The 27,864-nt window shown below is 37.4% G+C and overlaps 1 protein-coding gene across 1 annotated transcript in view; it reads right to left on the reverse strand.

Moving 5' to 3' along the window:
* Nucleotides 1-26,890, reverse strand: part of ARNT (aryl hydrocarbon receptor nuclear translocator) — a 50,255-nt gene extending 23,365 nt beyond the window's left edge. Inside the window, exons 1-4 of the mRNA XM_044675550.1 lie at nucleotides 26,830-26,890; nucleotides 8,075-8,186; nucleotides 5,437-5,481; nucleotides 2,527-2,571 (exon numbers count right to left, since the gene is read on the reverse strand). Coding sequence (XP_044531485.1) covers nucleotides 2,527-2,571; nucleotides 5,437-5,481; nucleotides 8,075-8,186; nucleotides 26,830-26,854 — 227 coding nt within the window. The 5' untranslated portion in view covers nucleotides 26,855-26,890. The remainder of the gene's footprint in view (nucleotides 1-2,526; nucleotides 2,572-5,436; nucleotides 5,482-8,074; nucleotides 8,187-26,829) is intronic.
* Nucleotides 26,891-27,864: the final 974 nt, after the last annotated feature.

Below are 27,864 nucleotides of genomic sequence, written 5' to 3' on the forward strand. Positions count from 1 at the left end.
AAGGGAAAATTGAGGTGCCTCAGTGGCAACTGAAGAAATATCATGCTAATGCTAGGGTGGCATAGGAGAAGATAAAGAGTATCAGCAACTGATTCTATTTTTAGGCTATCTGCTGAAGCTTAAGAGGCTAATAAGCCCACTGTGCTATATTAACACGATGAATTACTACACAACTGACAAGCATGGGGACTGTTAATATATGGAAATGTTTATGTGAAAAATGAAGAACACAAAATAATGTGCACAATGATTACAAGTATAAAAATGTGTTCTAAATATTATCAAAGACCAGAAGAAAATGGAGACTGATAGAAATGATTTACTACTCCTTCTTCCTGCCTTTAGCAAAGAAAGCAGCTTAATTTTCTTCTTTTTTTTTTTTCAAAAGCCTTAGATCTTTTCAACAAAGGGTAGAAAATTACCCCACATTTGAAGTCTGCAAATCCCCACTCCTGAAGACTGTAAAAGAAAACATAAGAGGTGCTATTGCAAGCTTAACTTTCAGAGCTGGTCAATATATAAAGAACCTGTATTGGGAGAAAAATTAAATTTCAAGAAAATTAACTCAAGGGAAAAATCAAAATCAGACTTTCATAGGCACCTAACCACAACCAGTCTAAGCCTCAGTTTCCTGAGAAAACTACCAGAGTGGATAATAGAAAACAAGAGAGAACCAAGGTCCAGGTCCATCACCATAACCTGACCTTTCCCTGGCCTATAGCTTGTTTTTGTCTACTGAAGATTAAGAATGGTTTTTCCTTTTTAAAATACATTACTTTATTTTAAAAATGTAAAACTGACCCTTCTTTTGGATCTGATTTAAAGCCAGATGGGGCTTTGAAGGGCACTGAGTCCAAAACCCATATTTTACAGATAAAGAACTAAAGCCCCAAAAGGTTTATAATCCAAGAATATGGGGCATAAGTGCTACAATTTTTTTGGGAGGGGGACCCCTTCTTCCATCTTAGAATCAATACTGTGTATTGTTTCCAAGGAAGAAGAACAATAAGGGCTACTCAATAGGAGTTAAGTGACTTGCCCAGGGTCACACAGCTAAAAAGTATATGAAGCCAAATCTGAACCTAGGACCTCCCATCTCTAGGCTTGGATTTAAATCCACTGAGCTACCTAGCTTCCCCAAGTAGAACTGGTTTTTAAACTCAAGTCCTCTTCTAAATTCTAAAGTCAACACTCTGTTCTTGACATGAACAACTGCATGACAAGTAACAATCACATCTTAAAAGAATAAGTCAGGCAACATATGAAACCAGTGTATTCAGTGATTTATTATCCTAATACAGAATGGCAAAAATATTCCCCAAATATCCATTACTAAATTACTTAGTTAGTGATGGATCATCTCCCAAAGATTTCATAAATATCAACTCTAATAAGCTTTTCTGATAAATGAGATAACCAAGTTAGGGCCTGTCAAAGCTTCCTTCAATATATCTTTCTCTGACACTGTTGCCTCTTAAAAGTCTACCATAGCCACCTACTACAGTTTATCAAATTTAATCTCCTTGAAAAGTCTCCTTATATAAAACCCAGTCCTATTCTACCAATGTGCCACTATTCCCCAACTCTCTGGACCACTCAAATTAGCTTCTATAAACACAGTGAAAGTTTCTACATTCATGTCCTGGATATTTTCCATCTTAAATGGAAAGTCTTTCCATCTACCTATTCAAATTTTACATCCTTAAAGTCTAGTTTAAAGTCCATCTCCTTCATGAATGCCTCTCTGCCTATTCTAAGACTCACAAATTCTTCCCAAATAGATTATATTTTGAGGGCAGTTTTATATCTATTCCTTATAGCATATAGCAAGGTACTGACCAGACACACAGTTCTGAATCAAACCTTTATGCACTTTTCTGATGTAACACAAAAGTTCTGATGTAACACCAAAATCTGAAAAATATCAAAATAAAACAACTTTAAAATGTACTTATTTTCAAAGTTGAAAAACATATGTGAATTATAAAAAAAGTAGATACTCAAGTAATGCCCAACCTCTCCCCATATTTTGTAATAAAGGAAAGAACAATTTCTGACTAGTCATTTAAATTAACTAAGTTTATTTGAAATCATCCCTACAAGGAGTAAAATGACATCTTATCATTTTTTTAATGATATAAAAAGAATCTGAAGAGGACTTCTAACCTAGGACCAATAACATTACATAAACAGATTTTAAACATCCACTTAAACAAGTCAAAGCAATTTCATATGGCTTTTCATTCAGATTTTGGATACCGCAAAGCACTCAGGTAGGGCACCACTTTATCTCTATCGATTATGCATAAAAAAATACATAGCAACATATGCCAATATATTTCTACTCACTATTTTTTAATGAAATTATATGAACTTTATTAAATAATATGAGATGGAGTTTTTAATTTTCCTGTATTTCTAAATAGGAACAAATCAGACCAGGAAGACTAAGCCACTTTAGCTCAGTCAGAAAAAAGGCCCAGTATGGAAAGGGTATAGAGGACCAAGATCCTGTATTAACATTACCTGGCAAACCGCTCTTTATCATTAGGCATCTGATCATCATCACATCTGGAAAAGAAAAAAGAACAATTTCAAGACATTGCTGTTATTTATTTTTCTCTGAGTTAGAAATGTGGCACAATATAAAGGACATTATAGAAAAGGGGAGATAATGGAGGAATATCAATGTTGTAGAAATAGTAACACCAAGCTAAAAAAGGCCCAACATATTGTAAATCCATGCCAAGATCCTAATTTATGTATTAGACATCAAAAGAGGGAAAGAAGAAAGAAGATGATCTTGCTACATCTAGTTCCAGCACCACTCAAGAGAAGGATTGCTTAAATCATGCTCTGAATGATACAATTTATTTTTTGATTAATAATAAGCTCTATCTAGTCATCATGTACTATGTAGATTAAATCCTGTCTGCTACAACAGAAATAATAATGAGGTATTATTGAAAAAGAGATCTTTAGTATTTCCAGAGCTAATTTAACCAACACATAGAAAATCTAATTTTCTTTCTCCTCCTTGTTATAGTAAAATGCTATAAGGTTTGGACAGCATTTTTACCATAAATGTATGTCAGTCAATTGTTGAGGCTGCACTTTACACAATTCCCTCACAGATGCCCAAATTCTCAATACAGCAGACCCAGAGAAATCGAAGTGTCTAAAGAAGAACTAATACAGAGTAAAGCAAGTAGAATCAGGAGAAAAATTTATGCAACACTGTAAAATCAAACAACTCTGAAAAACTTAAAACTGCCATCACTGCAAAGACAAATCACAGTTCCAGAGGACTGATGATGAAGAATGCTACCTACCTTTTGATAGAGGTGATAGACTGAAGATGCAGAATAAGATATACATTTTTGGACATAGTAATTTGTTTTGTTTAACTATGCATAAATTACAAAGGTCTTGCTTTTCTTCTTTTTCAATGAGGGGAAGAAGGAATGGAAAGAAAATAAATGCTTGTTAACTGAAAAATAATATAACTTTTTTTAAAAGGTTCAAGTGTGAAAGTGAAATAAGAAAAAAATGAGAAACCTTTAAAGTCCAATGCAATCTCTTTTAGAGATAAATTATTTTACTTTTTTAAAGGCAAAGAATGTGCCACTGAAGTAGCCACTTTAAAGTCTTAATGATTTCAGTTGAAATACTTTTTTCTTTAAAAAGCTACCAAGTAAATAAATATGCTCAGTACTTTCTTATAACCTATTTTATAGATGTTGACTAAAAAACAAAATGGTAAGTACATTTTAAAAAGCAACCTTGAAATTAATCAATATATCTTTGCTTTGCTACACTGTTTGATATTTCTAGAACTAACCATAAATTACTGGGCAGTATAAACAAGGATGCTCTAGTATAATATATATAGAGATGTATACATAGTATAATATATACATATTTTTCATGCTTTCACTCAACGAATAGATATAATCACAAAATCATAAAAGTGCATTGCAAATGAGGCTTCAGATGTATATGAACCAATGTATCAAAGGAAAATTACAGCCTTGACAAAACACTACTCTAGTCCACACAGGCTAGTATAGTATGGTATGAATAGCCAGGAGTTAAGTCTACTGAACTGTGCTTGCTACCTATCAAAAGAGACTAATGACAGCTGATATGAGAAAGACCCAGAGCTTTTGGGTGACTTCAACCCAAAACTATACATAACTGCACAGGTAATCTTAGACTGCATTACTAGAGGTACATCCCCTGTAACAGGAATATCAAGTCTAGAATATTTTGGGGGGTTGATGATGCTTCATTTTACTAAGTATACTGGGGAGAAAAAGAATATACACAGAAGAGGGAAACCATGCCATATGAAGGGCAATTAAAGGAAATGGAGATGTTTATTGTCAAAGAAAAAGTCTTAGGAGGGAAAATTACTTGTATTAATATATCTGAAAGGCCATCAGTAAAAAAGAGATTAGACTTAATTCTATGTTAATTCCTGAAAGCAGAACTAAGACAGAAGAACCAAGGTATAATGATACAAATTAGGTTTCAACTCGATGTAAATAGGATTTTCTATCAATTAATTGCCTCTAAAAGGAATGAGTTGCTTTCTGAAGTAATGAAATAGGCACCACAAAAATGTCCAAACAAAAGATTCATGACCTATCAGGGATATTTTAGAAGAACTCCTATGATATGTTGAAGACTGGACATGAGTGATCACTATAATACCATTAACAACTATTCCACACTTTACAAAGCTTTCATCCCCACAACACTGTGAGAGGAAGTTTGACAAACATAAGAACAGAGCAATGCTAGTAAGCGCTAGAGCCACGATTCCATTATTCCATGCCAAATCATAATGAAGAAGGGTGACATCAATTACTACATTATGTTTGAACAAGCAAATTAAGCCATGGCATATAGTCAAAAAATTGAACCCTCAAATACTCAAGATTTTTTTTTAAAAAACCCTTTCATACTATGTTATGTTTATACTATGTTAACATTAAATACAAGGAAAATAGCTCCCCTACAATGCAAGAAATAATCTGGATGGTGTTAACATATTTGAATAGAGGAAAAGGAGGTAGCTAGTTAAAAGCAACCACACTTCCCCTTTCTGTGTCCCAATCACAGATATACTACACCCTCCTAATGTCTAATTGCCTAATAATGGACAAGGTACAGTTCAAGTGCTTCAGAAGCACCTACAAATAAATGGTATAATTTAAAAACTCTATTCAGAAGGAATAGAAAGTAATTAGAGGGTATTGCAAATCTATCAGTCTCTGCCCATTAGCTCCTGGAGCTAATAGGATGCTTGAGCACCTCCTTAAAAAGAAAAGAAATATAATACATAAAATTATATAGTTTCAACTCTGGATATGAGATTTAAGTTCATTTTTAATTCTGAAAGTCTAGAAAATGATAAAAAAAAATTCTTACCTCAAAAATTTACTGTTTCCTTCACCATCATCATCAAAATCAAGCCTGGCAATGTCAAAAATAAAGTTAGCTCATTACCAAAATAATTCCCTACCCACCTGCTGCCCATCTCACCCAGGCAAAATTTGGTGTCTAAGAATGAAAAGAAAAGGGACAGGGAAAAATTATAACAGAGCAGCTTCACCTTTCTTCTTTGGGTCAAAACAACTGAGATGTCCCTAGGAAAAGGACATTTAAATACTTCATTGTATTTGTATTTGGTGAATAACAGACTTTTAATAAAGTGTTTCCAGGGATATATGTTTTTCATGAAACCTCAACTAGAAATTAAGAGCCGATATATCATGAGAAGCTTATCATAATATTTCACTTTCTGATACACGACATCATTAAGTACCAGAAAAGCTAATGTGAAGTGTTGTCCCTTGATTCATTGCCACAATCTTCATGACAGCTATTACTATTTTTCTGAAACACTTATCCTATCCCAAAAACCTAAAATAAATAAGAAGATGGTAATCTTGAGAGTAAGGTGATCTAGAAAGTAAGAAAGGTTGATATACTATGCAACTTGAAAATAAGAAACAGAACCAACTCAGTTTTCTAACTAATTTCTAGGCTCATTCTAACTTTAAAATATCACTAAATATGATGTGTAAGGGTTTTTTGTTTTGCTTTATTAAGCGCAAAGGAAAAATGTTAATTTGTTTTCGAGGCTCGAAATAATTTAAGTGAAGACGGGGAAAAACAATCTATAGTCATAACTTTTATCATACACTAAGTTTTAAGGAATGAAACTGGTTACTCTGACTACAACATATCAATAAGTTATGGGAGAAACAGTCTGACATTGTCACACTTGTATTTTAAGAAAATTACTTCTGGAAAATAAATAGAGGGGTGAGGAGAAACTTGAGGCAGGCAAACCCAGCAGAAGCTATTGCAAACAGTATAGGTGTGAGAAGATGAGGGCCTGGACCAATGTGAGTTTAGAGACCGTGGATGCAGAATACTGTATATACTTTAGGACTTGACTGATACATTGGTTAGTTTTACGAACTTTTTTTTTTTATATTCTTGGTTATAAGAGACAGTTTTCTAGTGAGGGAAGGAAAAAAGAGATACTGGAAATGAAAATGATATAAAAACAAAAGATGTGAATAAATTTTTTTAAACCCTTACCTTCTGTCTTAGAATCAGTATTAAGTATCAGTTCTAAGGCAGAAGAGCAATAAGGGTTAAATGACTTGTCCAGGGTCACACAACTAGAAAGTATCTGAGGCCAGATTTGAACCAAGGAACTCCCTTCTCCAGGCCTGGCTCTCTATCCACTGAGCCACTTAGCTGCCTCCCTAAATATTATTTTAATACAAAGTCAAAATTGCTTCATAAATGAACAGAATCACTGGAGGATCACCATCAATACCTTCTTCCCCAGTTATATAAAACTTCTTGTGTCATATATTCTTCAGTTATATACTCATACATAAAGCAGAAAGGTACTCTGAAGAGAGAGGAAAGTACAGTAGCTCTTAAAGTAGAGAAGGAGCCAGCCAATGTCCACCAAATGCTGATCAACTGCTATTGACAGGCCCTGTATGCCTACTTTGCTGAAGCAACAAGGCACCTGGAAGGAGGAGGAGAAGGAGGCAACATATGTGCCAGTCAAGTCAAACTATCACCACCCCGACTTCAACTAGACTGAAATAGCCTGGGATTCAGACCCTGACCTTAAGAGCCTGGGATATAGCAGCAACTCCAAGACACTAATCTTGCCTCTAGTCAAGACCCTGCAACTACCACTGCAGGGGAGAATATCACTGTGGAGAAGAGGCCCACTTTCCCACCTCCAGGTAACCAACTGCTCCTGTCAAGTAAATAAACCCAAACACCTATAAAGTGGCAGCATCTTCATATTAATAGTCCAGCTCTCATACACATCATTCTGGGAAGCAATCCCCATGGAGATGAAGTCTGGAAATTTCTCCTACTGGTGCTGCGGCCATTGCTACTAAAAGACTGAGAAAAAATAGTTCTTGCTCCCAAAGTCTGGACACCATCAAAGGATTCAGAATCAGAAACTGATGTCATTATCAGTGGAAATGACATTAAAAAGAATGCATTATCATCTAGCTCAACCATTCTAGAAAAGCTAGAAAGTTGACAAGAATGCTATTCTGCTGTAGCCATGGAATGATTTCATCTGAAACCCCTTCCATGTATTATCTCCCTCATTAGAATGTGGGCTCTTTGAGAGCAGGAACTCTCTTCCTTTTCTATTTATATCCTCAGCAATTACCACAGTGCTTTGAACATACTAAGGACTTAACAAATGCTTTTTCATTTACTCATTCATCTATTCCTTCAATTCTCAGAGATCCTTTAGCTACTCAAGAGATATTTTTAAAAAAGAAAATCGGTAAAAACCTTTCATTTCACTTACTACCAAATCTATTGAAAAAGACAGCTCAGTAGTAGAACAATGGAAAAGAGCCAGAAACAGCTTAGAAGTGTGATTTGGAAATTAAGCCAATTCTCTTACTGAGAGATCAGGCATAAACTAAATGAACACACTCTAGAATCAGCCTTCTCAGTTTCATGAACCCTCATTACCATCTCACTCTGTGATCTTACTCACCCTGGACGACGTTTAATAGTCCTCTGAGTAATGGCTCCCCCACCTTGAAGCCCGGGTCCAGGGTTTCCAGACACAATGGCTGCACTCAGTGATGAAACATCTGATGCCATCTCTGTTAGAGGAAATAAAAGACACAATTTTTTAAAAAACCCTTCTTAAAATCAAGTGAGCTGATAAAAGTCAATCTTCAACTTGCATTTATTAGGCACCTATAATAGTTATCTTCTTTTTCCTCCTATGACATGGTAAAGAGGTAGACAGACTTGAAGATTCACACCCCAGCTCGGTTAACCCTGGGGGACAGATCTCAGCCGAATCACTTCCCTTCCCAAGGCCCTCGGAGAAAGTATAAGGCAACAGAAAGAGCACTGAACTTGAGTCTGGCACTACCTTTTCCTCCATGTGGAATATGAAGGAAGCCATTTCTCTTCTCTCTCTGCCTCAGTTTCCTCATTGGTAAAATGAGGGAGCTACACTAGGTTAGGGGTTCATACTCTTTGTGTCACAGATCCCCTCTGGCAGTCAGCTAGGTAAAGTCTAAGGACTTATTCATAGTATAATGTTTTTGAAAACATAAAATAGAATACATAGGATTATAAAGAAACCAATTATATTGAAATAGTCATCAATATTTTTTAAAAAACAAGTTCACAGGGGGCAGCTAGTGGCTCAGTAGATTGAGAACCAGCCCTGGGGACAGAAGATCCTGGGTTCAAATTTGATCTCAGACACTTCTTAGCTTTGTGACTCTGGGCAAGTAAGTCACTTAACCTTAAATGTCTACCCCTTATCACTCTTCTGGCGTGGAAGTGATACTTAGTATCAATTCTGTCAGAAGATAAGAATAATTTTTTACAAGTCTACAACCCACAGATTAAGAACCCCAACACTAGATGATCTCTAAGGTCTTCTCCATTAATAAATATTTTGCTCTTATTTTATGATTAATAAATTTTACTACAAAAGTGATTTTTATTTATTTATTAGTTAAGAAAAATTTTCCATGGTTATATGATTATAAGAGTGATTTTAAACAAATGGGTAGCAAGACTTCACTGTCCGCTCTTTCTGATCCTCATGATTATACATTCTGGTTGTTTTGTTTCAGTCTTGTCCAACTCTTTGTGACACCATTTGAGGTTTCCTTGGCAGATATTGGAGTGGTTTTCCATTTCCTTCTCCAGATCATTTTACAGAAAAGAAAACCGAGGCAAACAGGGCCAGGTGACTTGCCCTGGGTCACACAGGTAGTAAGTGTTTAAAACTAGATTTTAACTTAGGAAGAGGAGTTTCTATCCACTGTAATACCTAGCTGCCCATACATTCTAACACATACATATGTTTTGGTTTTTTATTTTAGCTATCCTTAAAAAAAAAAAAAAAAAAAAAAATCTCACATCTAGGCTGTCTTCACTGTTTTATTTAAACTTTTAGTTTGGAACAAGCTATCTCTTGACTCCCACTCTCTCTTCCCTGAACTTGTAACTGGGTATATTCCTGCAGATCCCTTTTCTTATTAGCAAGTTCTTCCCAGAACCTCCATTTGGGAGATGGGATTCAGAAAGCCATCCCTTATTTTCTGGACTTAGCCATATGCCTCAGCCCAGGAATTTCCTCTTTCCTTCAGTTTTTCAGCCCTCCTTTTACATGTTATCTTCCTCCATTCATAATGTAAGTTCCTTGAGGACAGGGATTAAATTTATTTTTGCTTGCATTGGTATCCCCAGCACTGGCTTAATAAAGTATTTAGTAAATGCTTATTTACTATTTTTATGAGAGATAGTCTTTCTTCTCTCTTTAAGAGTACTAAACAAGGCATTAACAGGGTTAGGTTCTATGCTTATGTAAGTCAGAGGAACTAAGTTCAAATTCCAGCTGTTTCCACTTGTGTGACTTAACCTATATGGGCTTCAGTTTCTTCACCTATAAAATGAGGTGGTTGTAACTCTAAACTACTATGACTATAAATTGAAAAGTTTCTCAGCACATCAAAGAACAGCACTATGAGTGTGTTAGCACCCTTAGAGAGTGCTATAATGTGAGTGCCTGATATAAGGAACAGAGTTATGGAGAGAAGGGAAGCATGAAGGAAAGGAAATGAAGAATTTTTTAAAATTATTAATATGGTTTATATTTACATAGTATCTTTTTTAAAAAAAACCTTTACCTTCTGCCTTAGAAGCAATACTGTATATTGGTTTCAAAGCAGAAGAGTGGTAAGAGCTAGGCAATGGGAGTTAAATGACTTGCCCAAGGTCATACAACTAGAAAGTATCTGAGGCCACATTTGAACCCAGGATCTGCTCTCAATCCATTAAGTCACCTACCTGCTCCCTACATAGTATCTTAAATACATTATTTTATTTGACTCTCAAAATCTTTTGAGGTGGGTTGTTCAAGAACTATTATCTCATTTTATAGATGAGGATATTGGGGTTAAAGTGATTATTCAAAGTTGAACAGCAAGGAAAGAGAGGAGCTAGGCCTCAACTTTGGTCATCCAATTGATTCTATGTCCTGTGATCTTTCCACTAATTGGCTCTGTGTCAATTTGACCTGCTTTTAAAAAAAAATCAATATTTTATTGGAAAGATCCAGCTTTAAATTAAACTACTACCACATACAACATACTTTCCTAAAAAATAAGGTAGAATAAGTGAAAATTAAAATTAAAAATACATGACTGAGGCAGACAGAAATATTAAAGGGTGTTATACTAATGTAAATAAAGTAATCAGATATCCAAATTTTCTAACCTATGACCCATGACTTATGTAAGAGTTTATTTTCCTGTAAGTTATTTATTACTTCTTAAGTCTACCTCTGGATTGGATTTAAAGTAAATATCAAGTATCTGCTATTCTGAGGCACAAACTAATTATTAACGGTAATGCAAGTAAATCGATGGTAGGGATAAAACCAATTATTTTAAGCTTTAGCTTTTTGCTCTGACCACCAAACAAGCACCTCAGTAGATACTTAGGCAACTTACTGAAGAATAGTTTTAAGTCTTTGACTAACATTGGGAAGAATAAAAAAAAACTTATATTGTGTTTTAAAGCATAAGTTAAGTTAAATTATTTCAAGCTTCATCAATCCAAGACATATTAGACAACTACTCTAGCATCATGAAGTTTAGGTAATTATTAAATTCATTTTAAGAAGTTTTACCTAAATGTAAAAATGTAATTCTATTTCCCCATATTAGGCATCCTTTAGCCACTTATATGAACAAACAGTTCCTAAAAGAATGGATTATACCAAATCACTAATAATAAAAGAAATGCAAATTAAAATAATGGAGGTTTTATCTCACTCACACCCAGAAAATGGGCAAAATTGACAGGAAATGGAAATACTCGATATCTATAGGAGCTACAGAAAGACAGGCATATTGACACACCATTAGTAGAGCTGTGAACTAATCCAAAATTTGGAATTATGCTAAAAAAAGTGGTGACAAAAATGTCCCTACCCTTCAACCCAGAGAACTCACTCTTAGGAACACATTCTAAGATGTGTGAAGATGGGATTAACTCTCCCCTGCCCATTTTTAGATTTAGTCATCAAAAATGTATACACCCCATTTATCTTTAAGTAAGGGGAGGTCTGTGACCCACATGTGCAATAATGGGTGACAAATCAGAATTGACCGACTGTCTCCTGGGTAGTCCTAAGCAAAACTTTAGCCGTAATTGGTCCATGTAAAGTGGAAGGAAGGCACAGGAAGTGACGAAAGGAATGGTCTTTAAAAGTGGCAAGAATTTCCTGTGACGAGGGCTTTCACCTTCAACTTGACCCTGGAGGAGCTCCCGCTTGGGACCTCAGGACCTCAGACTAGTATTGAATTTTCCCTTAGAACTACCATGTGGGTGAGTGAAAAAGGCTGACTTCCTTTTCCTGGTTTTCCTGGAGGTACTAGCCTCTGGAGAGGCCCCTCATCTTGGAGGAGGCCTCATAGCTAAAATCCTTGCTTAATTTACCTCTGAGCCCCCTTTGATGGGGTCTCCAAAGCCCTGCCTAGTTCGGAACAGGTTAGAGTAATTATCTTCTCTCTCTGATTTTCTTACTTTCACTCTTTCTCCGTTTGTAAATAAACTACCATAAAAAGTCATTCTGACTTGAGATATATTAATTTCTGGTGACCAAACTCTTATATATTTAGTTCAACCCTTTAATTTTCGACCTTTACAAATGTTCATAAAGACCCCACATATCAAAATATTCATAGCAATGCTTTTTGAAGTCACAAAGAACTGAAAATAACACAGATTCTCATCAACTAGGGAAAAACTAAATAAACTGCAGTACATGAATATTAGAGAAAGTTATACACTAGTGATTCCTTGGATCCTATTAATTGCCTAGCTTCTCTAGTCATAGAGCCATGATGGCAAACCTATGGTCCATGTGCCAAAAAGGACAAAAAGAACCCTCTCTGGAGGCACACAAGCTATTACCCACCAGAGTTCATTACTAGAAAGGCAGAGGGACTAGAGGAGCTGCTTCTTTCCCCCTCTCTACTGTGCTGATGACATTTTTTTCACTTCACCTGCCCTCACCCCCAACCCCAGCCCAGCAGCCCAACAAGAGCTCTTCCTCCCCTATCTGGGGTAAAGGGGGTGGGGGTAGGGTGTGAGGTATAGGGGGCATGGCACACAGTCTCTAAAAGGTTCACAATCACTGTCATATAACTATCTGATGGCATTTTTAATACTTCTCTTACACACTGCTTCACTAGTACCATAATGCAGCCTATTCACATCTACAATGTACCTCTCTGCTGCTTTGTGAGTGATCTTCCACTTTTAATTATTTTGGAAACTGTGGTATGCCATGACTTAAAGTCATAGAGCAGCCAAAGAAAGATATTAGTGCTAAAAAGAGAAGTCTTTTTTAAGGAAGAAGCTTATGATTAATAAAATTACTGTGAAGGGGCCAGCTAGGTGGCTCAGTGATTGAGAGCCAAGCCTAGAGATGAGAAGTCCTAGATTCAAATGTGACATCAGGCACATCCTAGCTGCCCTAAAGGGTGAGTCACTTAACCCCAGGTGCCTAGCCCTTACCACTCTATTGCCTTGGAACCAATACACAATACTGATTCTAAGACAGAAGGAAAGGGTTTTAAAAAAAAAAAAAAACTACTGTGAAGTTTCTCAAGAACAACCTGGTTCTCATTTTCCTCTTTAATTCTAAGACAGAAGGTAAGGGTTAAAAAAAAAAAACTACCATGAAGTTTCTCAAAAACAACCTAATTCTCATTCTTCTCTTTAATTCTAGTTCCAGTTCTTTATCTATCTACAATATTTCTCCAAGATATATGTAATGATGAATCAGATCTACAAGTTCCATATCCAATTGCACATCTGTCTAGAAAATAGGCATTCTTGATTTACATGGGATTTCCTGTGTAGACAGTCCAAACTCATGAAATAAAAGCAAGTCAGAAAAAGGAAAGACTATTATGGGAGTATAGAAAGTAATACCCAAAGTGCCACTTCCAATAGGAAAAGTGTCAATAGAAGAGATGAGTCTTAAGCTATTTTACATAAAGTAAAAGTCTCCTAAAATATTCTTCATTTTTGTGACAATACCTGGTATTCAACCTATCTAGTTCCTCTTGATTATTTCCTCAAAAAAGCATTCATGATATATAGGTATGAAGCTTCTGAGTAAGCTGCCTACAAAAACCTTTCAGCAGTCTTATTCCTTACTTCTGAACTGCATTTTTTTTTTTTACACAAACAAGATTAAGTGATTTGTTCAGTCATACAGCTAGTAAGTAGCTGAGGCTGGATTTGAACTCACTGTCTTGCCCAGCACTTTACCCTTGAACCACTTAGCTGCCCCATTAACTGTATTTTTAAAAATATTTTTAATTGTCCTTTGTGTTCATCTTAGCATTGACATTACCAAGTATCACAGTTTGGGGAGTTTGGGGTCCAGACCAGTGTGGAAACTTCCTTTATCAGTGCAAATCAGTAATTCATCTGCAATTTATAATCTCAGAATGGGGTATTAAGTGTTAAGTGACTTGTCCTGGGAAATAGAGTTAACATGTCAATGGCAGAATTTGAACCCATGTTCAAAGTTTCTGAGCTCTCCAAGGTAAAGGAGAACATACTGCCTCACAACAAAAGCAGAGGCTGATTTAATTTGGAGGACCATATCCAGAATTCTATATCCTCATCTTCTGCTACTAAGGCTGGTGTGCATAACATACAATTATGTGCATAGTAGTCTTTTTGCAAATATTTAATTATCATGAATAAAAGAAGAAATGTCCAAATGTCCCACAAATCTTCTTTCTTGTTGTGTTGGCAGTATGATAAAACCAATCCCAGCATACTTTATTTTCTGCTCCAAGAAGAACCCATGAGCCATCCTTCCATTTAGCTCCCACTTCTTTTAACCTTCTGATTTTACTTATATTAAGAACCACATACTGATATGATACAGCTCTTTCAAGTATATACCCACTAATATTAGTCGAATCAAAGATCTCCTGTTCACAGCACCAAAAATTAAATTAATGTCCATAGTCTATAGACTGTGCAACAGTATCTTTTGACCCCCTTTCCAACATCTTGCCACTGTCAATACATAGTAATGAGGAATGTTTTGTATTTTTGTTTTATTTTTTGTTGTATTTTGTTTTATTCACTGTAAAGAATTCACCAGAGTAGCCAGCTTAGAGGCGATAAGCTCTCTAGATAGAGACTGTTCTTCAGCTATCAACCTCATTCAGATACTTATCAACACTCCCCTAGATGACTGTAACAGCATCCTAATAGTCTCCCAATCTCATGTCTTCCCATTCTAGTCCATCCTCTACAATGCTGCCAAAATGGTTTTCTTTAAACACAAATTTGACCATGTCACATCCCTACTCAACTTACTCATTCCCTACTGCCTCTAGGGCCAAATATAAACTCTTATTTAGCTTGTAAAGCCCTTCACAACCTTGTACCAACCTGTCTTTTCAGTCTTACTGAACATTCTTTACCTTCTCACACTCTGAAATACAGGCAAACTAGATTTCTTGTTATTACTCTCACAAGATACTCCATCTCCCATCCCTGTGCATTTGTACTCAACAGCCTTATTGCCTGGAATATACTTCCTCCTCCCCTGCCCTTCAAAGAATCCCTCTTCCTACAAGAGGAAGCTCACACACCATCTTCTCCATAAAGCTTTTCCAGATTCCTTCAACTATTAGTGTCTTCCTTCACTTTACACTATCTTGTATTTAACTATTTTATAGCTATTTGTATTTAGTCTATATATATTCATATATGTTTTTGTTATCTCTTCCCCACAACCACCCCTAGAATGTAATAAGCAGACGTTGTTTCATCTATTCTATTTTAGATCCCCAGCATAGTGCCTGGCATGTAGCAGACACTTAATAAATACTTGATTGATTGAAAAGTGACCAGCTTCTCCATACTTAACTAGCATGATCCTCTAGGAGTAGATACAGCTTACTGCTTTCTAGTCCTATGACTGGAGGGGGTGGGGAAAAGGCCAAAGGATCTCATATTGCAAACTGGTTAGAGAAAGCAATATGGAATCTTTATTAAAAACAGATTTATTCCACTTATACTGAATAAACCTCCTTTCCTAATTCGTTTCACTTGTACAAAAGGGAATATTGGACTTATGTCATATAAAGAGGACTTTCATAGCAAGGCAACAGGAAAAAATAACTCCTAAGAACAGAAAATTTAGAAAAGCCACAACTCATAAAGAGCTGCAATTAGTCAGGAAGACTTTAGTTCAAATCAGTATGAGTTATTTAACCTCTCTAAGTTTATCCCTAAAATAAGGAAACATCTCATGGGGGGCATATAGCTGTTAAAAAAGAACTAGCACTCTGGACTGAGGGCTTGCTCAGCCTTTTTCAGGGCTGCCCATCTACTTTTGTATAGAGATCCTGCTCTATTACCAGAGACTTATCTGAGTGGCCTAGGGTGGTCGTCAGATGTAAAGAAAGAAACAGATTGGAAGCACGGTTTGTTAGCTCAAAGTGCTCTGAGGTACAATGGAGTCACCAGTTTATTATATAGAAAGTTAAAGATCCCCTTCCCCCAAAAGCCCAAGAAAGTTTCCCACAATTTCAGAGTAGTATTTTTACTATAGTCAAAACAAAAGCCTTAGAAGCCTCCAGGTATAGATAAAAACCTTTGCTAAACTATCAACTATATGTGTTATCATTAAGTGAAGTCTGAGACATTTTGTTAGGCCGGAAAGCCCCTGAATTTTTCAGCCTTGATGGGGTTAAAACAATATTTTTGAGCCTCATTATTTTACTTTAATTCTGGGCAAAATGCCCCTGCTAAGGGTTCGACCTTGGCTGTACCAGGTAGCATTCTCGGTCAAAGGGAAACTGTGTTAACCCCCTTCCTGCTGAGTTACTGAGAGCCCAAAGCTTTTTCAATAAAACTATATTGCCAAAAAAAAAAAAAAAAAAAAAAAAAAGACTACTGCATCTTAAAGAAAGGTGAGAATTATGAAAGGAATCAAAAGAGGAATCTCAGATTTTTATCTTGGATATCCCATTCCAGTCTCGACCCTGATAGGGAGAAAAGGTCAATACACGGCTCTGCCGGTCTGTATTGATCTTTTGATGGGGTCCAGATAAAAATATCTACTTGAGATTCTAATTTCTCTTAAGTGCTCCCGACATATTCCCCCTTTTCTTCAAAATAACATGATTTATTACACAGAAAAACTTTGAATAATAAAAGAAGTTATAAATTGGTTATAATCATCAGTTATAGATGGATCTGATAGGGCTTACAGATCAAAGTGTTTGTTTACAGCTCTCTACACTTCGTGGCCCTCAACTCTCAGCTGAGACTCCAAGAAGCTGCAGTATGTGAAGCAGCCACACCCTCGTATACCATCTCAGCAGATAGGTTAAGTTCAATAGTAATAGTAAGCCTCCAGTGAATTAGAGAGGTATCCACCCCAAGCATATGAAGATTTCCCCGGGTGGAATGGGCAGATGAGAACAACTTATTCCAAAAGCCATGAAGGCGGTGGAAGCAGGTGCTGTTGGGTGCACAGAGCTTGATTAAACATTGAAGTTGCCAAAGTTATCAGCTGCATCCCAGGACCAGTCATTTTGACTTTTTGTCTTGCCACTGGACTTGGGATGACTCTGGAAGAGAGAGTGAGGCTGATGACTTTGTGCAATTCTGCCTAACTTAAATCCAATTTATGCACAATTCAAGACATCATCCAATGATGACCTAGGTCCTTTTTGAAAAACAAAGGACAAACAATGACAAAATGCGGATATCTGTAACATCTACCTTGCAGAATTGTTGTGAAACTAGAAGACAGAAGATATTTAAAACACTTTGTAAATTTTAAAGTCCTATATAAACTATATAAACGATTATCATTACTGCAAAAAACTGTTCTTATTTACTTTTCATTACTCCAAAATTGAAAAAAACTTCCATGTCTTTTTTAAGAAAAACTTTTCTAGCTGTATTACAAACTTTACGTTTCTGTTTTAATTTTTCAAATGTTCATCAATTAATTAGTATTAGTCAAACTACTAGTGAATACCAATTCTATACCAGATCACCAGTAAAATTTTCCTATTCTATTGTCAATCAAATGTCTTTCATTTGGCATATAATAAGCAGAAGCAGCAAAGAGGTTATAAATTAGATTCTATGGCAAATATATTAGATGTCATATTAAACTGTCCCACTGAGTCTCATATGAAAGCATTATATATTAACTTCCAGGAGCTATACATACCTTTAGGTCCCCAAATAATTACAGGAAAGCTGACAGTTGTGACTTCCATATATATATTCCCCCCACCAACCAATATATTGATTAATAAAGGGATGCTACCTCAAATTTCTCTTATCATTACTAGTGAATATTTACTGGAGTGGTCACAATATGCTAGGCAGGATTCACATGGATAGGTTACCAGGACAATACAATTAACTACAAAAATAAATGAGACTACACTAAAACATTCCTGAATTGCCATGATCAATCTTGGTTCTAAAGAATGGATGATGATTTTTTTTCTATAAAGAAAATAGAATGTTGCTTAAACTTCCAAAGGTGTTTTTTATTTCAAGAAAGGGCTTAGGGGCCAGATAGGGGCTCAGTGGATTAAGAGCCAGGCCTAGAGATAGGAGGTCCTGGGTACCTGTGGACTCAAGACACTCACTGTGTGATCCAGGGTAAGTCACTTAGCCCCCAATGCCTAGCCCATACCACTCTTCTGCCTTAGAACCAATATAGTATTGGTTCTAAGACAGAAGGGGAGGGAAAGGGAAGGAGAAGAGGGAGGGAGCGAGAAAGAAAGGATACTTAATGGAAGGTGGGAGAGGGGTGGGAAATTAGATCAGGAAATCACCTTTTGAAAAGTAAAAGGTATCAAAATATTAAAAAAAAAAGGGGGGGGCAGCTGGATAGCTCAGTGGATTGAGAGCCAGGCCTAGAGACCAGAGGTCCTAGGTTCAAATCTGGCCTCAGACACGTCCCAGCTGTGTGACCCTGGGCAAGTCACTTAACCCCTATTCCCTAGTCCTAACCACTCTTCTGCCTTGGAGCCAATACACAGTATTGACTCCAAGAAGGAAGGTAAGGGTTTAAAAAAAAAAAAAAAAAAAAGGAGCACAAATTTCTAAGGACAGGCTGCTTTGCTTTGTTCATTTATATCCCTAAACTGTAAAATCTAGATAAAATCATGGAGAACGTGCCTTTCCTTCATTTATTTTTTTGTTTCCTTATAAATTAACTAACTGGATATAGGTCTATATCTGCTACCTGATAGCTAGCTACATAGCATGTTACCTTCCCCGACATGTGAGATTTCAGTGGAAAACAACAAGGGTGGATATGGCTCTGTGTACAGTTCTCTAGAAAAGAATCTCATAAAAGAAACGTCATAAAATCACAGAATCTCAGAAATGAAAGGAACCTCGGAGCCCAATGTGCACAAGAATCACAGTTCTAATATCTACAGTTAGAAAATAACTGAATTTTTTCACAGGCCAAGAACCAAAATAACATCTTCATTAATTTTCATCTATCAGCATACTGCTTGGGTTTAAAAGGAAACAACAAATGGAATGCCTGAGCTAGGGAACAGCTGCTTCAAAGTTTGAAATCTTGATGTCATCCATAACTCTCCCTTGCCTTTACTCCCTCATATTCAATCAGTTACCAAATCTTGTGGATTCTAATGCCATGTACTTCATTTATCTCCTCTCCATTCACATGGCTACCACTCTAGGGCAAGCCCCCAGCATATATGACCTGGCCTATTCTTAAGAGTCTCCCAATTGGTTCCCCCCTGGTTCTTTTATACAAATGCTAAACTAATGGCTAAGGCAAAGATCTGACCATATGGCTTTGGCAGACTCTTACTGCTAAAAGGATAAAATACAAACTCCTCAGCCTGGCTCTTATGGTCCTCCAAAATCCGACTCCAACCTACCTTTCCGGACATATGAACCACATTACTATCATTTATGTCCTCTAGTTCCAGCTAAACTGGGCTACTGGGTGTTCCCTGACATTCCAGTTCCTGCCATCATGCATTTGTACAAGCTGTATTTCTTATACTTGAAAAGCACTCTCTCCTCACCTCTGCTTCTTCTCTCTCATCAAGGGTCAATTCAGGTATCCCCTCATCTATGAAGTCTTCCCTCTATTTGTTTCTGTTGTAGAATTCTGCTCTTCCCCCCAAATAGGATGTAAGGGCTTCAAAAGCAAGGGCTGCTTCAGTTTTTGTCTTATCTATCCACAGCAGGTTAAAACATGTGGGTATATGTGTTTGTGTATACATATGCATGTATACACACATTATTATTTAGTGGGGGATATTTTTCTGTTAAAAGGGGAGGAGGGGAGAAAAGGGGAGAAAATAAGACAAAAAGAAAGCAATGAAACTAAATAATATTGACAATATTTTTTAAAAGTTTGTTGAACTGAGTGGAATCTCATGTATTTTAAAACTATCTACCCCTGCTTAAGCATGAAAAGTGTTTGGCTCAAGTTCTATAAATCTGACTTCATAGAAAAACATGCAAATATGAGACATCTTCCCAACATATATCCAGGCTTTTTTTAAAAAAAAGCATATTTCAACTACTAAATTATCATGTAACATACTCTAAAAAGCTTCAGCTTTTGAAAATACTAATGTTGAAAAATTTTCATTATTCATTGCCTCCACAGAAATAAGCCAGATATGCTGAAGAATGCTCTCCCAAACAGGACAGAGAGCAAGATAATAATACACTGTACACATTTTCACCCTCATCATCAATCAGTAAACACAGTAATTGGTAAGAAGTTTATAAAATGGCAATTTTTCAAAGTTGTAAAACTTCAAAGATGTGATGTAATTTGAAGAGAAAAGATTTTTCCTCAATGTCACTCTCAGAAACAAAAGATTTTACTTCCTCTTGCTTCCCTCTCCAGTTCTGCATCTACAATAAAACTGTACCCTACAGCATAAAATAGATCTGTTGATACAAACCAGAACTCAGAAAGGAAAAATCCACTCCGTACACAAACTAATTCACTAGGGTTGTCTTGAATGCCAAAATCTAAATCTAATATCTGGCCATTTTCCAATCAGTTACTTTCCTCTTCGTAATTTCTTCTGTACTAATGCATCACAAATCATATGTTCAAATAAACAAATGATTCTCAATTGTTTTTCAATCCATAGACCACCCAGGAAGAACAAAAGAAAGACATTATGGAACTTCTAACCCCTACTTTCTAAAGCAAAAAAACAAACCAAAACAATATTAATGAGAAAATGGTTAATTCACATCAGAATCACAAGTATAGCTTTTTCAATATCAGAAATATCATTAGTCAACTGACACATCAGTTTAAAATTTGCAAAAGCATTATATAATATATATATAGAAATAAAATCTCATTTGATCTCTTTCATTCTGTGAAGCAGGTATTGCAGTATTATTATCCACATTTTACAATGAGGAAACTTAAGAAGTAAGGAGGTCTGCTGATTTGCCCATGCTTACAAAGCTGTGTCAGAAGCAAGATTCAAAACAAAGTCTTGACTTCCAAGTCAGGAGCTTTCCCCAGTACTCCATCCTCAAATGATTTCCCAAATAAGCAATGTCTCATTTAATAGCCTCTTTTGTAGACACCATAACACCTATCATATTTTCCCCCACATCCTCTCTCTGCCCCAGCACCACCTTTCCTATTACAGTAAAGAACAACACATCCTTGCAGTCCTCAGGCTAGCAACCTCACAGGCACCCTGGACTCTTCATTATCTCTCAACCCCACCCTGCACCCCAACAATGCTGGTCAATTTCCCTTCTGTGCATTTCTCCAATATGCTCCCTTCTCCCACCATTCTGATGTGAGCCCTCATCACCTCACACCTAGACTATTGCAAGTGCCTGCTGAGGGGTGGGAGATGCCAGGGTCTGCCTGCCTGCCTCAAGTCTCTCCCCAAACCAATCCATCTTCCATTCAGCCAATAAAGTGATTTTCCTAAAAGTATAGGTCTTATCATGTCACACACCCCACACACACTCAACCAACTCCAATAGTTCCCTATCACCTCCAGGAGCAAATAAAAATGCTCTGGCATTCAAAGCCTCGAGTAAGCTAGCTTTCTAGTCCTCTTACACAATACTTCCCAACAGGTACTCTTCAATCCAAAAACACTGACTGTTCCAGAAACAAGATATTCCATCTCTCTTCAACCAAGACTTTTTTTCTAGCCATCTCCCCCATTCCCAGAATGTTCTCCTTCCTCTGCTTCAACTACTGACACCCTTGGCTTCCTGTAAGTCCCAACTAGAATTTCATCTTCTACAAGAAGCCTTCCCCAATCTGCCTTCTTTCTGTTATTTCCTATTTGTGCTGTATATAGCTTGATTTGAATATGTTTGTTGGCATGTTGTCTCCTCTTAGAGTTGAAGCTCTTTTGAGGGCAGTGGCCTTTTTTGTGCCCCCAGCACTTAGCACAAAGTCTGGCTAAGCACTCTAAAAATATTGTCTTATCTGATCCTGGAAGGTAGGTGCTATTGCTATCCTCATTTTACAACTGAGGAAACTGAGACAAGAATAGGTTAAAGTGCCTTGCCCAGGGACACACACCCAGTAAATGTTTGTGGTAGGACTCCGGTCTTCTTGATTCCAGTCCCAGCATTCTGTCTGCTGCACCCCTTAGCTGCCTCCAAAAAAGGGCATTTTAATTCAAACAGATAACTGTATTACATTCCTACCTGTACCTCAGCTCTTTCTACGTTGTCCTTTCAGCATCATGGATTTTAAAACTGAAGAGATCTTAGAGATCATATAACAGTGTTTTCAAATCTCTTATTTCACTGATGAGGAAAATGAGACCCCAGAGGTTAAAGAGACTTACCCAAGGTCATACAGATAGTATGGATCAGAGCCAGGATTTTAATTCTAGTCTTCTGACTTTATATACAGCGCCTTTTGTCCACTTCTCTTTCAGAAGTATAAGTTGAGAAGTTTTACTAGAGCTGATGCTACCCCACTAGTTCAGCCATATTATTCAATATTTTAGTTATAAATGATCTTGATTCTCCAAATATGACTTTCAAAGACATGCAAGATTAATCCAAGCTGATCTATGTTCAGTGTTGTTATTAGATTAATTATATTAAATCAGAAATTTTCAATGTGATTTGGAAATTATAGGTGGCTCTCAAAGGGTCCACCAATCTATCTCCTATGAATTCAATTTAGTAAGTATTTATTGATTGTTGGCACCCCAATTTCCCCATTAAAAACAAAAACAAAACTTTACTTGACAACCAGGTTTGGGGTAGTGAAGAAAGTGAAAGACAAAGAAATAAAAAAGACATGGGTTCATATTCTACCCGATGCTATGTATGTGATCCTGAGGCAAGTTGTCTCAGCTTCAGTTTTTTTATCTGTAAAATAAGTGTACCAATCTCATGAGATTGAGAGAATAAAATAATGTACATAAAGCACTCTGCAAACCCTAAAGAGTGACTTAAATGTTAGCTATAATTACTTACTTTCCATTAAGCACAGTACATATTTCTGTCTCTTGTCCTTTTCACCATATCACAGATCTCACTCCCCAAAGCAAAAGATATTATGATACTAATTACAATTACATAAGTATGACGTCCTTATTTTGAGGGGTTCAAGCAGAAAAAAAGAAAGAAAATAAAATTTCTGACAGGGAATTCCAAAAGTCTTCATGGATTTTTAAACTTTAATAGCTTAAAGGCCTTTTGGTGCACCCTGTATCTGCACATAAAGCATGGCAAGTGGACTGGCACAGTGGAAGTTGGACTAGCCATGGAATCAAGAAGTCCTGCCTTTATATGTATACATTGTATGAAAATGAGAAAGTCTCTTAACCTCTCAGTGTCCCTTAGCAACACTCTAAAACTATAAATTACACACTAGAGTTGTCTATTTGCACAGGGGAGTGCCCATACTGATAAAATCAGATTTGGACCAAAACAATGTATATAATGAATATAGAAACGCATATATGTGAGTGTACATTTGGGTCTTTTTATAATTCTTCCTTTGGAAAACTCTTGGTACTGATTAACTCTAAAAAATAATTATGTAAATATATGCATTACACATTTTTTTAAATTGAGAATTATGATGCAAAAAAAACACAAATTAAATGAAAAATTAAACATTTATAAAAATTATTTACTTTTTTAACTTCTAAATTTCTTTTCTGAACTTGCAGAGGCAAATAACAAATGAATCTAATCAAATAAGTGCTGTTCTCATCTTACTTGAATTAATATTGATTGGCTCATCAAAATATGATCATCAGTTTTGTTATTCTCTCCTTCTCCCCTTATTCCCGCACTACAGAAAAATTCACTTCTGACAACTTGTTTGCCCAACTATCTCTAAGTAACAGCAAATATTTTGCAAATTTGTGGACTTTTGCAATGTGACCAATTTAAAATCTTACTTATTTGCTCCAAAATTCAAATATGTCATTTTACTACAAAAATGAGGTTTACAATAGCAAGCACTCTTTCCAGTTTTATTCCATCACTCAGAATTTCCTGAAATATAATTTCAGACATTATTGCTCAAACCAGCTCCCTGTCTCTGAAAAAAAATTATTTTTAAGTCTAAGAACCATATCATGAACACTGAGGGGGATGAGGGCCAGGGAATGGATATTTTTTAAAATCCAGACACTAAAGTAGAAAAACTAGTAAAAAGTATTTGCAATGATTGAAATTAGATGTCATCAAATCTTTCTATTGTAACATGATCATTTTTTCCAGAGATTCAATTTAAATTTCCACCTAAGCTGGATAATCCAGGGAGATCTGTTTTAATACAAAGACCAACAACATAAAACCAACATGCCTTGCTTTCTAAAAATGTTGCTCCTTCTAAAAGAAATTGGCATAAAAGCTGGACCAACAAATCTAAGCTACTCAGAAATGCTCAGGCAGCACTTTTCAGTTTGAATAGAGGTCACAAAGGGAAAGCAGCTCCTCTCAAACTTTTTACCAACTCTTCTTGGGGTTTCAGCTCTATTTAATGCCAAGACGAAGAATGAGAAGACTCTTTTCCTAATATCTTATCAGGAACCTAGAGAGGAGTTATTTTATCCCTTCATCTTCAAGCAAAATTATGCTTAGAATTATTAGAATCACTGAATTTTAGAAGTTTGAAGGAACTTTAAAATCTTCTAGTCCAGTACAGAAGAAAGTGTGACAGAAAAGGATTAAGTCTCTTGTCATAGACCCATCAGCATAAGAGTAATGGCTAGCATTTATATAATTATTACTGCAAAGTGTTTTGTGTTATCTATCCCATTTAGTCTCCAGAACAACTCTGTAAGGTAGATGCTATGCCATATCCCCATTTTACAAATAAGGAAAATGAGACAGTGATTTGTGCAAGATCACCCAGATTGTGTGAGGCAAGATTTGAACTCAGGTCTTCCTGACACTACTACTAGGACTTGTCAACGAACACTTAGCGAACAATTATATCCACACTATATCTTTTGGATATCTGTTGAATTGATTCTTTAAATTAGGGTCCAGAATATGGTCACAGACATTCTCTAGCTGTGGGATCCTGGGCAAGTCACTTCAACTGTCTAGCATTTACCACTTTTCTGCTTTGAAACTGATACTGACTCTAAGACAGAAGATAAGGGTGAAGTGAAAAGGAAAGGAAAGGAAAGGAAAAGAAAGGAAAGGAAAAGAAAGGAAAGGAAAGGAAAGGAAAGGAAAGGAAAGGAAAGGAAAGGANAGAAAAGAAAAGGAAAGGAAAGGAAAGGAAAGGAAAGGAAAGGAAAGGAAAGGAAAGAAAAGGAAAGAAAAGAAAAGGAAAGAAAAGTCCAGATGAGTCTCCTCCACCCCTATTCCTCTATAAAATTTAACTATACCTATATTTTTATACATTTTAAAGATGGCATCCCAAAATGCTTAGTGAAGTTTAATGGCTTCAAACTGTACCAAAACACCCTAGAGACAGATACACACAATTATATATACATACCTACATATATACTAACCACAGACTATGTTTACATATTACATATGATCTATACATTAAATACACATTATGTGCATACTACCTATATCTAGCATGCATATACTATAACGCAGACATATACACAATACTATATTCACATATATTATGTATGTAATACATATACATCACCCATTTGCTTAGATAACATTCAATACATACTAAACAGATAAATACACTGTACACACAATACCATATATATGCAGTATGCATATATTACCCATGTGCTTATACATAGTATACACATACTATATATTAAATAACATGCACACAATACTGTAAATGCCATGTATATACTGTCTGCATATGCATGCACATACTAAAACACACAGATATAGAAAACATACTAAGAGACAAGTGGCTCAGTCGGTGGAACCCTGGGCCTGGATTCAAGAGGACCTAAATTCAAATCTAACCATAGACACTAGCTGTGTGACCCTGGGCAAGTCATTTAATCTTTCACTAAAGAAAGAAATGGCAAACCACTCTAGTTTTCTTTGCCAAGAAAACCCCATGGGCAGAAAGGTCTACGGGGTCGCAAAGATTCAGACATGACTGAATAAGAATAATACGTATTCTATTATATACACATAAATACTATGTATATACTACCCAGTGTTTATATATGCATATACGATACATATTAAGTAATATATATCCGCACATGTGCATATATATACTATGTAAACCCCTGTAAGGAATGTGTGTATATATACATTCTGAATTATATCTACATACACACACACGACTGGGAAGACACAATGCCCCAATTTAAGAAGCCTCGTGCAGTGTGAATCCTGCCACTCATTCCTTGGGGCTTACGGTAGGGCAGGGACTAGCCAACCCCTGGAGTTCACCAAACCCCCGAAGCTCCCCAAGGGTAGGGTTTAGAAGTCAAGCCCCAGATCAGGAGACCTCGGAAGCCTGGAGTCCCCCACGCAGACTCTGTAGGACGGAACGGCGCCCCTTCTCCAGCTTTTCTCTCCCTCCTTAATAAGGGTCTTGCCCAGCCCCGGCCCCTCCCTTCGGGTGACTGCCTCCGATTCTCCCCCGAAGCCGGTGTCTCCAGGTCCCCAGACGCCGGGCCCTAGGTCCCAGCACCCTCCCACCGCCCCTGCCCGCACCCCTCCCCCTCTTCCCCTAGGTCTTGTCTGCAGGCTCCTCACCAGGGTTTGCAGCGGTCGCCGCCATAGCCCCCGCCGCCGCCGCGCCCCCCAGCGGGAGGAGTCGCCGCCGCCACCGTGGCCGCCGCCGCCGCCGCCAGACCGGGAGGGGCGGGGGCGGGGGAGGGGAAAGTCACCGCTCGGAGCCGCCGCCGCAGTCACCACCAACCACCACCACGGAGCCCAAGATGGCGGGCGCCCCGAACCCTCCCTGAGAGGGGAGGCGCCTCTGCGCCCTGGAGGAGAGGCCTAACCCGAGACAGGCCTCCTCGGCAGGAAACTGACCAATAGGCACGTCCGGGTCGGACCCAGGGCCCGAAGAGATCTAAGCGCCAGCTCGTCAACTGGGAACCCGGCTGGGGGAAGCATCCCGGGAACTCCCAGCAGCCCCGCCTCCTGGGAGGCTCCGGCCGGGGTCAAGGGTCCGGGTGACGTAAAGAAGCCCCGCCTATATAAGGACCGGTCTGCTAGCCAGAACGTAAAGGTGGTACTATCCTTGAAGCTGCTTCTGTCTTCCGGGCTGGGGAGGGACTGTTTTTTCGAATGCTCGTGTCCTATTTTCTACTTTAGTCAACCTACTAGCATTCATTAAGCGCCTATTATGAACTAAATGCTACGGTAAACGTTGGGGAATACAAATCATCCACTCCAAATCCAATCAGCTTGTAGGAAGCGCCTTCTATGTGCCAGGAACTGGGGATACGAGAAATCCAATACAATCCCGAAAACATTTATGAAGATCTACCGCTACGTTCCAGGCACTGTGCTAAGGGGTAGAGTACAAAGAAAGGTAAAGGGCAACACGGCCCTGCCCTCTAGAGCCCTCCCCAGTCCTTCATGGGGAAGATGACATGTAACTTATGTGCCAATGAGAGCGCAGGATGAACTGGGGGTGGCCCCAGAGAGGAGGAACTAGCGTTAAGCGAGGCAAAGAAAGGCTTCTAGCTGGGAAAGTCAAAGGCAGTTTTGCTCTTCGGTAGTCTTGGTTCCTGAGGGTGGAAGGCCACTTGTTGGGTGGCGGAGAGCCTGTTCCATTAG

The sequence above is a fragment of the Gracilinanus agilis genome, chromosome 4 (genome assembly GCF_016433145.1).
Source record: "Gracilinanus agilis isolate LMUSP501 chromosome 4, AgileGrace, whole genome shotgun sequence".
Classification (NCBI taxonomy): Eukaryota; Metazoa; Chordata; class Mammalia; order Didelphimorphia; family Didelphidae; genus Gracilinanus; species Gracilinanus agilis.